The 11,750-nt window shown below is 53.8% G+C and overlaps 1 protein-coding gene across 3 annotated transcripts; it reads right to left on the bottom strand.

Annotated features, from left to right (window-relative positions):
• Positions 1 to 7,211: 7,211 nt before the first annotated feature.
• Tmem125 (transmembrane protein 125) lies at positions 7,212 to 10,327 on the bottom strand. Of its 3 annotated transcripts, none has more exons than XM_013507774.1 (3): positions 10,187 to 10,327; positions 8,846 to 9,000; positions 7,212 to 8,633 (listed from the first exon to the last, which is right to left on the bottom strand). In XM_013507774.1, exon 3 carries the CDS (start codon positions 8,489 to 8,491, stop codon positions 7,844 to 7,846), a length of 648 nt encoding a protein of 215 aa, XP_013363228.1. In that variant the 5' UTR covers positions 8,492 to 8,633; positions 8,846 to 9,000; positions 10,187 to 10,327; the 3' UTR covers positions 7,212 to 7,843. The 3 variants fall into 3 exon arrangements, with proteins under 3 accessions (XP_013363228.1, XP_005410696.1, XP_005410694.1); XM_005410639.2 differs by having other exon boundaries at positions 8,964 to 9,000; XM_005410637.2 differs by lacking the exon at positions 8,846 to 9,000.
• Between the last annotated feature and the right edge of the window lie 1,423 nt (positions 10,328 to 11,750).

Raw genomic sequence — 11,750 nt, 5'->3', positions numbered from 1 at the left:
AGACGCATGTGGGGGATATTACCAAGAGGAGGAGAAGGACGGAGTCATGACTGAGCAAGGGTGCAGTTTTAATTTTTTTTTTTTTTTTCTGGTACTGGGAATCGAACTCACGATGTTGAGCTTGCTAGGCAGGTGCTGTACCGCTGAGTTAAATCCCCAGCCCCAAGGGGGCAGTTTTAAGAAGACAGAGGTTTGAGTTGAGCTTCTTTAAATAGGAATTTGGGGGAAATCCTGACGGTTGCATACAATCAAAGGGACAGCTGATTTGGGAGATACCAAGCAGTTCCATTGGCTAGAGGTCAGGATTGTGCTTCTAGCTCTCTGTCACTGAGGGGCATTGATGAGACTCTCCCAAAGCCCTGGATTCCAAATGTCAAGTACTCAGGGAGGAGAATCTGTTTAGTCCAGTTTGAGTCAAGCACCCGCCACTGGCCCAATCAGCTGTGATGGGCGTGGGCCCGCCGCACATATGTGGTTTGGGGAAGCCACTTGTTTGCTCCGGATCATTCCCAGAGAAGGGACTGTGCTCATGAGCCAGGTAGTGACCCCTCTGTGAGTCCATTGGGATGCAGGGTTGAAGGAACAGCCAGCAGAGGAGGAAAGTGAGGGGCAGATGACCCAAGGAAGGGCGTGAGAAAGAGGCAGGAGGCTCCGGAGGACTGGGTTGGTATTTGGAGGGTGCCCACTGCAGTGATGAAGCTGAGAGAACCAGATTGGTTAGGGTCTCAGAAGCCAAGATGCAGAGCTCACATAGCAACCTGAGAGCAACTGAGGCTCATCTGTGGGTTAGTTTTTGCAAGGAAGAGCTGTCATTGTGATGGAAAATTCATTCTGGCTGCTGTGTAGGGATGGACTGGAGCGTGAGCTGGAGAGAGGGGTGGAAAGATCTTGCTTTCTGCAAAGGCAGAGATGGGAAGGAGGCAGAGGTGACAGAACTTGCTGACTTTGGATATGGGCACACTGCCCCGGCTTCTGGCTTGGCAGCTGGGTATAACGAAGAAGAGCAGTCTGGGCGAATGGTGATTCAGTGTTGGATGTGGGGTTTTGGGGAGATCCCAAGGCCAGGTGGTTCTCAGATTCACAGAGAAGCCCAGTCCGAGGTCATGGGCTTGGGAGTGCTTGGCGGTGCGGTCAGTGTGGGGAGGAGGGGCAGAGTGAGAGGTGCTGAGGACGGAGTAGGGAAACACCCTGACCTTGGAGGAGGACTTGGCAGGGGAGACTGGGAGGAAGCAGCCACTCGAGCGGCCCAACTCAGTAACTGTTTCTGAGCCCAGAGATGGCCTGACCTCAAAGGCCTGGGGAGAGCAGAGGCTGCCCCAGCCTGAGACGCTGAAGGAGCACCCTGAGCAGCAGGGCTAGTGGGCTGAAGGCACTGCTCCGTGGAAGGAGTGAGAATGGCCTTCAACCCATCCTTAGCATCCTCTCATTCTGCCCGTTTTTATACTCTTCAGGACCTATGTCAAAACTCTTGAGAGGATCAGGAGGAGGTAGGGGACTGGTCCCTGAGAAGCAGCTGCTTCTCCTGAGCCCACACCTCACAATGGTCCTGGAGGCATCCTCTTAAACCTGCCCCTGGGCCCATGCGGAGCTGAACTCCTCATTCACACCTTGGTCCCTGCCCCTCCAGGCCTCATTTGACTCCTCAGGAGAATCTGTTCTCACTGTGCTCTGTGTCCCTGGGCCCAGATAGAAAGCAGGAGCAGGACATGGGTCCAAGGCCCAGAGGGCCAGGGGTGCCGGAGTCTCTGGGAGGCCTCGCACTCACTGGTGTTCTCCCTGGTCTGGCCTTTTCTGGCCCAGCCTGCCTCTGTCCACAGCCCTGTGCCAGTCCTCCCCTTCTCAGCAGCTGCCACTACCCCAGGTCAGACCTGACTGTAGAGGACTGTCCAGGTTCCCGCTTTCTCCAAAGGCAAGACCGTATCCCTTGTCCTGCATGGAGAACAAAGACAGAGGAGTCACAAAAGCCACAGGCACGGAATAAGGAAACTCCAGCAGTGTCACAGTAGAGTAGCAAAGTGGTTTGAGAGCACAAGTTCCCTGGATTTAAATCCCAGCTCTGTCATTTACGTACTGCATGGCCTAGGGCAAGTTACTTGGCCCCTCAGTACTCAACTTCTTTTTAAAAAAATGGGCAGCATAACCATACTCAGTTCACATGGTTCGTAGTAGGACTAAGCAACTTCTGCAAGTAAAACAGCTCAGAGCACGTGCTCTGTAAGTGTCAGCTGTACCCTGACCCGGATGTCCTGGGCAATCGCTCTCTGTAACAGGTAGCGAGCATTAATCCTGAGGGAGCAGACTGCCAAGCCTCCTCCCCTCTCATTCCCTTCTGCCTGTTTCCCAGGACTTAGGTGGGAAGATCTGGTCAGCACAGCAAAGGATTTGGACTAAAGCTTCTGATGCTATAAAGTAACACGAGCAGCATGAGAGATGGATACGGTTCCAGTACTTTCTTACTACATCTCTGCTGGGTGGGTGACTCTGTTTTATAAATTAGGATGCTGGGACTCCAATAAGTTAACTGCAACTTGCCTGCCTCTCCCAGCAATAAAGACATCACATCGTCTGACCTGGAAGTAAGGATAAAGTAGATTCAGAGCAGGAAACTTCTGGATGCGGCTGGACATATCTTCTCCTTGTCTCGGTTGGCTCTCTCTGACCCACTCCTAGCAAATGGGAATTCAGAAGTTTAGGGGTCCAAGCTCCAGGTTTGGAAGAGCAGGTTGTAAAGTGGAAGTGTCATGCCCCATCCCTGCCTTTCTGCATCTGGGGTCCTGCAGCCCTGGCAACCTCTAAGTCTATGCCCAGGGGAGCATTCTGGGTCCTGGAGACCAGTCAAGAAGGCATCCTCTCTGGGTACAGGCTGCTGAGCATGATGGGAGGTCAGCGTGTCCCCACCAGGCCTGAGGTGTCCTGTGGGATGTGACTGGATATAGTGTAAAGACCACTTTGAACCCACCCTGCCAGTGTATCCAGGCAACATAGCTGAGAATCTTGAGTTTGACTGTTAAGCCCAGGAGGGACATGTGCCACGTCTCTCCTCCTCACCTGTCACCTGAGTGCCTTTCAGTCCAGGCCATCCTACTCTGCCTCTCCATCAGCCCCTTCTTGTCTTTCTCTTCACTAAGTACCAGTTTAGATTTTCAGGTCCATGACAGCAGCCTCTCCCCTGGTGATATCATCAGCTTACCGCCCTGCCCACCTCATCTCACACCTCAGTGGACCTCTGTGAAGCTGGTCTGGGAGATCACCACTTCCACGCCGGTAGCCCAGCCTCTGGTGCTTGCCTAGTCACCAGCTTCATGTGGGCTTTCAGAAACCTTGCTGTTTCTTTGATCCCTCGCCTTTCTCCGTAACAGCTCTTTAAAAACTGCCTCCACTCTTCAGAGAGAACAGCTCTTGGTCAGGGTTTCACTCAATTTCCTGCTTCAAAACCCACACACTTGCCCCCACATTCTTCCTTCTCTCTAGTGATATAGAGACGCAAGCCCAGTCCCTCCATGTGCTGCTCTGGGTCCACCTGCCTCCCTCTGAGACCAATTTATTCTCCCCATTGTATCTTCAACCCTTCTTTTTTCCAGTGTTTAACCAATCACATCACCCCTATCTTAAAAGGCTCCTTCAGTCAGTCGCAAAGATCTATTGGTCCCACCTTGTGGATGTCCACTGAATCTGTTCTCTTTGAACCCTACCTCTCAGCAGCCACCCTGTCTCACTTCCGTGTTTCACAGCTGGATTATGCATTAATTTCCCAACTGGTTTCCTTGCCTCCATTTTTACCCCTTCCAAGTAATTTTCTATTTTGCTGGCAGAGTGAGCACCTGAACACACAATTCTGACCAGATTATGCCTCAGCTAAACATTCTCCACTGGCCTCCTTTTAGTTGCAAGAAAGTAACCCTCCTGCCCAGTGGTCTCTAAAGCCCTGGGACTGGCCCGGGACACTCTCCACCTTGCCCTCACCTCTTTCCAGCCCACAAACCCTCTGTGATGCCTCCAGCTACTCCTCTTCCTTCAGGGGCCTGCTGAGACAGTACTTCTGGGCCGTGTAGCCATTTCTTCTTGTTTTCCTTCTGAGATCAATCCCCAGAACCACACAGCAACCAGTGAGCTTGAATTCTCCTTTGATTAACATCGTTCCATGGTTTTCAGTGTCCAGAGGACAAAGTCCAGATTCCTCCACTGGGCTATCAAAGCCATTCAAGAACAGGTGTGAAAGAGCAGGTCTCCCGGTCTATACTCCCATTTTTTTGTGAAGTGGGAGGCTGAGGTGAGCCCCATGCAGATCTCTCTAAGAACATCTGTGGGGACAGGGCAGTGAAGACAGATGGGTGGATTTATCCAGGGAGGGGATTTTGGTGGGAATGGGGACCAAAGGGCAGGTGGCTGAGGAGTGGAGGGCTCTGTCAGAGTGGATGAAATGGTGGGCTACAGAGTCTTAACTAAGTGACAAGAGAAGTAAAGGCAGTGGGAGAGGGAACACCAGGGGTTTTTTGTTTTGTTTTGTTTTGTTTTGTTTTGCGACAGCATCTTGCTATTGTCGAGGCTAAACTTGAACTCACTATGTAGCCCAGGCTGGCCTCAGACTTTTAGCGATTTTCCTGCCTCAGTCTCTTGAGTGCTGGGATTACAGGTGTGCACCACCATGCCCAGCTAAGGAAGGCACAGTTTTAGAGGAGAGACAGAGAGCAGAGAGGCGAATGGACCAAGCAGGGCATTAGATAAATGCTTTGAGCAAGCTAGAGAAAGGCAGGAAGTGACGGCAGGTCTGCTTACAGATGGGGGAGGAGGCTGCATTTCTGCCTGCCTGTGTCTCCGCGCAGCTCTTGCCTGTCACCCATCTCGTGTTACCCTCTGAAGTAGCCCCTGGGTGGGGGGGGCACAGGCCACAGTCTCCACTCTTCATCCCTACTCGGGCCCCCCGATGCTGGTCTTGCCTGTAGTTAGACTTTTATGCTGCCTAAACCCTTCGTTGTCAAAGCCTCTTTTGTTTTTTCTTTTATTTTCTTAAAAGAGATATTGTTGGTATCTGACCCTGTCTCAGCTAAAGGAAAATAGGCTTCTCCCCGTATTACAGGATGGGAGGGCAGTCTGTGATTCTTTTATTACCTAAGAGTTGGTATAGGGGCTGCGGATTTAGCTCAGTGGCACAGCGCCTGCCTGGCAAGTGCAAGGTCCTGAGTTCAATTCCTGGTACTGAAAAACAAAACAAAACAAAACAAAGAGTTGGTATAGTCCTGGATGTCTCTTGAGAACCCAGGGAGAGTGGAGATTTCTCGGGTAGACAGCATAGGGCTTCAGGAGGGACAGACTTGGACCAAGTGCACAGTGACCTATTTTCCCCTCCTTTCTTCCCAGCTGAAGCTGGGTCTTCTGCCCCCACCCTCATCACACTGCTGTCTGCCCAAGTCGTGTTGTTCATCCACCCAACAGAGCATCTGTGTGTTGGGCCTATGTTAGGAACTAGAGATGCAAAGACGAGCAAGCAAGACCAAACCTTCCTGGCATGAAACCGAGCCCCTGTTGAGGTGATGACACAGAAAGTACCCCAGGCTAATGTCTGCAACTGAGGGAGCTATGGGCAGAGAAAAGGAACAAGTTGCTAGTTTAAGAGAAGAAGGTCAGGGAAGACGCCCCGGAGAATGTGAGTCCCCAGAGGGCTGAGTCTTGAAAGACAAGAAGGCAAAGAGAACAGAACATATAAAGGCAAGGACAAATGAGCGAACACGTGAGTCTGTGGAAATGGTGTGGTGTGGTGTTTCATAGAGTCCTCTGAGGGAGAGTGAGACCGAATGATGTCAGGAAGCCGGGAAGAGGTGGGCAGCCAGGGAAAGATTTCCATGTGGAATTTCATTTTTAGTTTTAGGGCGCTCACTGTGGCTCAAGCACATGCCTGTGCCGGTGAGGAAGGTGGTTTTTAGGAGAAGAAAAGAGCAAAATTGGGATTAGGAAGGAGGCAGGGGTACAATTTAGGCAGACAAAGTGATTTCCTTCTAGGTTGTGGAAGATGTGGTTGCAGTACTAGGCAAAATTAACCAGGGGAATCAGGAGCTGGAGATTGGTTGTTGTACTTGGGGCAGGAGGCAGTGAAGGAGCCACTACCACCTGAGGCCACTCTGAGGTCTCTAACCCAGCTGCTGGGTGACTGGTGGCATCTGGGGATGAGGCAGAAGATCTCCTGGAAGGCTGACAGGAGGCAGGGGACAGGCTTCTGTTGTGCCGGTATTCTTGGACAGGCCTTGTCTTTCCCTCTCTCAGTTTGCGGCCCCTCATCTATCAGCCTGGTGTCCGCTCAGGCGACATGCTTGCCCTGGCCTGCTGAGTGTCCGTGGCTCTACCAAGATGGGTCTTAGGAGACAGGTCTCCTTCTCCCGCCTTTCTGGTGTCCTCACGTCCTTCAGGTCACCTGCCCCTTGCACAGCAGGAAGTGGCGCTGCAGTAACAAATGCTCTTGCGCCTGCTTCCAGTGGAGCTTGATCACTGCCACTCAGGAAATGTCACTGTCACTACAGAAAAGGAGCTCCCTTCAAGGCCTGCCTTCAAGCAGGAAGTGCCCCTTACCACACCAGGAGTTTCAAACACACTTCCCATGCCCAGGAGCCCAGAAGCAGACCGGCCGGTGCACTGACCAACCATTCAGAAGCAGGATGCCCCGGCTTCCAAGTGGGCAAGGAGCTGCAGCCTCCCAGCTGCCCTCAGGGAGGTCGTGACAGGAGACCATGAAAGGATGGCACAGTCTCGAAGGAGAAACCAGAGGACAGCAGCTCCATGCCGAGGGCCTCCTAAACCAGCGTGTGAATAGATGTGAAGGACTCAGTTTCACCACCCTTTCTCTGGGACCAGAAGAAGCCACTGTCTTCCCAAACCTGCATATCTACTCAACCCTCCTCCCTTCCCTCTCCTGCCCCTTGTTACCTAGGAGGAGAAATGAAGGGCCTGGCTTAGGACACCTTTCAAGGCATTGTTTATAAATGGTGGGAAGCCAGGCATGGTGATGTACTCCTGTAATCCCAGCACTTGGGAGGCTGAGGCAGGAGGACTGTTGCAAGTTTGAGACCAGCCTAGGCTACAAAGTGAGCTCAAGCCAGCCTGAACTGCATAGCAAGACCCTGTCTCAAAAGACTAAAAAAAAGAAGAGAAGTGGGAAGAGCTAGTCTGGGAGGGGTATGGGTGAAGGGGAAGGAGGGTCTCTGGGGTGAAGACAATGACAATGACAACAGCAGCCTCCATTTTATTGCACATCTGCTATGAGCCAGTCCTTCCATTCATGGTGACATTTACTCCTCACAGTTAATGGCAACGTGAACTTCAAGAACCTGAGCCTAGCAAGGCTAAGTCACTGTTCAAGTTGCCCAGGTGCAAAGTGGGAGATCAAAGCCGGGCTCCAGTCCGGGTGAATCTTAGTCTGGAGCCCATGTTCCCTCTGATTTGCCTGCAGAACTCTGCTTGATGAGCAGTCACTGGTGCAGTCCTGGGGTGGGCAAAAGACATCCCTGTGGAAACTCCTGACCGGTGTCACAAGGCAGACTAGTGATGAGGGGTGTTGGAAATAAGAGTCAAGAATCTTCAGGGATCACAAACCTTTCTCTGCCTTGTGATCCCAGACAGGCAGAGGGTTAGTCCATGGACACAAACATGCAGCAGTTCTAAGAAGGCACACTCCCTGTGCTATGGATAGGTGGGTACACATGAGCTCTGGATAACACAATCCCACAGAAGGGCTGACGTACACAGAAGGCCCTGGGATACACACACGCTCACACACATGTACACATACAGATGCATGCCCTGGAGTGCATCTGGGGACACTGAGGCAGGTTGTGCAAAGGAGGACTCTAGCTGGTCAGATGAGGCTGGCGATGCTGGATGTGGTCTCATGACGCTGGCCAGCAGACAACTGTCCTGAGATGCTGAAGATGTTGCTAGTGCCACTGTGGGGGGCAGGAGGTGCCCCATGGATGGGAGGGCAGTGTCCGCTCACAAATACTTGATACAGCAGCAAGCCCAGCAGCAAGAGTGAGCCCAAGGCAGCCAGGGCAATGCCCACAGATAGCATGGCAGCCAGGGGCCGCGCAGGGGCGGGGGCAGCAGCCAGCCCAGCCAAGGTCAGGCCAGTGACCAGCAGCACCAAGCCACTGAGCAGCACCACCAGGGCATCGGCCCCTCCACCGCTGCGCAGCAGGGCCACATGGTGGGCTTGGCGTATGCAGTTCATGTCCTGCACGGCTGAGCTCATCAGCTGCTTCACCAGAACCAGCAGGGCCAGCAGGCAGAGCACGGTGCCTGTTGCTAGGCGCCACTCACCAGAGCGGCTGCTGGTGGAGGACAGCAGGGCCACGCCACCGGCGCCACAGCCTGCCACGAGGCCCACTGCCATGCTGAAGCAGAGCAAGGAGCGCCGAGGCTGCTGGGACCACCAAAGCTCCACCTGTTCTGCCAGCATGTCCGGAGGCAGCTCCTGGCCTGCTGGGGCTCGGGCTGGTTCAGACATGGCTTGGTCAGGCAGGATCCGGGCAGAAGGTCAGTGTCGGAGGTCAGAGGGTGCAAACCATGACCTGGTGCCTCCACCTCCTGCTTGTCAGCTGCAGGCCCAGAGTCTCATTCCTCTTAGCCCAGGTGGAGGTCACCATTACCTGCAAGGGCAAGATCACAGTGTTACCTCCCACCCACCCGACCCTCAGGGACTCACCTGAGGCAGATCCCTGAGAGTCCTCCCCAGTGTCCTCTGGAGTCTCCTCTGTCCAGCACTCTTCCTTGGGGAAAGCCTCTCCACGACCCCAGGAGAGCTCCTTCCCTCTCCAGTGCTTCCCCCTCTTCCAGGGAACCCCTTTGCCCAGACCCTGACCTCTCTGGCTCTGGCTCTCTCAGTTGCCTGTCCCATCCTGGCTGGCCGAGGGAACTGGTGCCACAGAGGATGATGGGACCAACCGCCAGAGATAAAGCCTCATTCAGGACCAACTCACATGGCCTCAGCTGTCACGGATGGTTCCTGGGAGGGAGCTGTAGAGAGGGAGGGGGCTGATGACTTAACCCTTCTGGAACCAGCAGCCTGACCCTGAACCTCCTCCTTAGGGCTGCGTCTGCTCTTTCTCTGTGGGTTGGGGTCCAACCCCTAACATGGCCCTTCCGCTAATTCCACCTCACAACCTGACCAGCAGTAACAGATGCTGCTTCCCAGATTCCTCTCTGCCACTCAGACCTTCCTCCCAAGTCAACTGTCACCTTGATGTCCAATCACCATCTCTGACGTCACAAGTCCCAACCCAAACTTGTCATCTTACTCTAAACCTGTTAGTCCTCTGTGTTCCCGCGTCAGGCGCCATCACTTCCCTTTCAGTTGCAGGGGGGTTGCTCATCTTCCTCTGCCACACCCAATCCCAGGGCAGAGGCTCCTCCAGATGTTTCTCCATCCAGTTCCTGGTCTCACCCCATTGTGCCTGCCTCTCCACTCCTCCCCACTCTCCACTCCCTGCACTCCACCTACACCAGCTGCCACCATGATTTATCCAAAGTGCTGCAGAGGAAAAAGGAGGACTCTGGACTTGAACCCCAGCCCAGACCTTCCCGACACGGAGATGCGGGGAGGGACCTTGACTCACAGCAGGGAAAAATCAGGCAAGCACAGTCCCCGCCCTCCAGGATCCCTGTCTGCAGAGTGCTGTGAGCTGGGTGTGCATGGCCCTCTGCAAGGCCCCATGAGCTCTCTTGTCAGAGCCTCAGTCTCCTTTTCTGAAAACTGAAGTCAGTGACATTTATCTTGAGGGGTGGGGTTGGGGCAACTCATTTGACATCTTCTTCATTTAGCCCACACAGAGGCTAAAGCGTATTTTTTGAATAAGTGAACCCCTTCCACTCACGATGGTACACAGGACAGGGATGCTTATCATTCCAGGAATCTGATGTGACCCTGCACGGGTTATGCCCCAGGAGGCATGGGTCCTCACCAGCCCTCCGCTGGGTCTGCAGGGCACACAAGCAGGGCGAGTCAGGTGGGAGGTGGAGGCGGGGCCATGGGTGGAGCATGGAGTCCTCCCAGCATTCCCCAGGGCTGTGACTTGCTGGTCAGACAGTGCTGGCACAGGTTGCTATGACTGTAGGGCCAGGCTGGGGGTGGGGTGGAGGTGCTCAGGGGAAGAGCCAGGGGGAGAAGGCGAGGTGGAGTGGGTGGGGGGTGTGGGGCACTCACGAGAATGTGCTGGATCCGATTTGAGCAGGAAGGGCCCAGCAGGTGGGGTGCTCTTGCTCGTTTCCGGGGAGATGTTTCACCTGCCTAACCTGCACGCAGGTGAGCCTGGAAGGAGGGGGATTAACAGGTGGTGTTTCCAGGGCAGGGCCTGAGCCGATTGGCTGACGTGGCACTGCTCCTGCTGGGCCCAGACATTCCTGGGGAGGGAGGGGCGTTTGTCAGCTGCTGTTGGACTCTGAACACAATTAGCAGACCTAGGCAGCAGGAGGAATGTTGTCCATCTGCCTTAGAGCCTGGGCCCTAGCCCAACTCCCGGCTCCAACCCCACTTTAGTTTTAATTCCAGCCACAAAATCTACCCCGACTCCAGCCGGGGTTTAATTAGAACTCTCAGCCCCACCCCTGCCTGCGCTTCATTGCCGAACCCAACCCTGGTTTAAACCTCAGCTCCAACTGCTAACTCTAACTCAGATTCTGAAGGTAGGTCCTGGACCCCAACTTGATCTTCCGCCCGAACCTTGCCTCCTACTCCTGAGTCTAGAGCCCCAGACCCCCAACTTCAACCTCAAACCAACCCCAAAGCCCAGCACCAGCTGATCCCCACAGCAGTCCCAGCGCCTCCATCCTTGGTCCTCTGTACCAGGCTGGAGCCCAGACAAGGCCTTTGTAATTCTCCTGGGTGTGGTGGGCCTGCTCACTGGGGCTGGGTCCTGTTAGGAGCTGGGGTGGCGTGGTGGGGAGGGAGTAAAGGCCTTTCACAGGGAAGATCCTGGAATAAACATGTTGGAATAAAAACGCTACTTCCCAGGGCTCATGCAACCCCTGCACTCCAGTTAGAATGAGTGGTGTTAAGTTCTGCAGGCTCTGTCTTCCACCCTGCCTTTATGGCTCCTGTACTCAAGAGTTCCCTTTGCCTAGGATATTCACCACCCCTCAGCCTCAGTCTGGTCATCTGGTCAACTCTCATTCTTCAGTTGTGACGTCCCCTGGTCTAGGAAGCCCTCCCTGATTTACAGCCTGGTTTGAGTTCTGCATTCATGGCACTGTGCTTCCCCTACAACTGCTTTTCCTGCCATGTGTGTAAGGGTGCATTATGTACTTCTCTGTCCCTCACTAGATGTGTGACCCTGGATGAGTGCAGGAATAGGGCCTGTTTTGCTAACTAGAGCATCTCTAGTGACCAGCACTCAGGAGACGGCACATGGGGAGTAATCAATAAATGTTTGTTCAGTGATGGGCTGAATAAATAGAAGTGTGAACTGACAGGTGCAGAGGCTTCGGGCAGGGAGCCTGTAGATGAAACGGGAAAGACAAGTTTGGCTCAGGCTGGGGGTCACTGACCCCATGGGTGGCCTCTGGATTGTGCAGGTGACCACAGAGGGTGCTGAAGTATAACAGTGTGGCACCACACATGCCATTCTTGGAGTGGCAAAGCGGGTGGCTGATTGAAGGGGACACAGATCTCCTTTGGATGTGTATACAAGAGAAAGAAAAGCAAAATTGAAGTTATTTTTCTATTATCTGTTTCCAAAACAACTGTGCCTGACCTGTTGTGTTCCCCTTTG

Source organism: Chinchilla lanigera, unplaced genomic scaffold (assembly GCF_000276665.1).
Source record: "Chinchilla lanigera isolate Chin_1 unplaced genomic scaffold, ChiLan1.0 scaffold00136, whole genome shotgun sequence".
NCBI classification, from domain to species: Eukaryota; Metazoa; Chordata; class Mammalia; order Rodentia; family Chinchillidae; genus Chinchilla; species Chinchilla lanigera.
The sequence above is the reverse complement of the archived record's forward strand: the minus strand, read 5'-3'. Positions and strand labels throughout refer to the sequence as shown.

Coding starts and splice junctions, on each gene's coding strand:
- Tmem125 (XM_013507774.1), bottom strand. CDS start 8,491: ATGTCTGAACCAGCCCGAGCCCCAGCAGGCCAGGAGCTGCCTCCGGAC.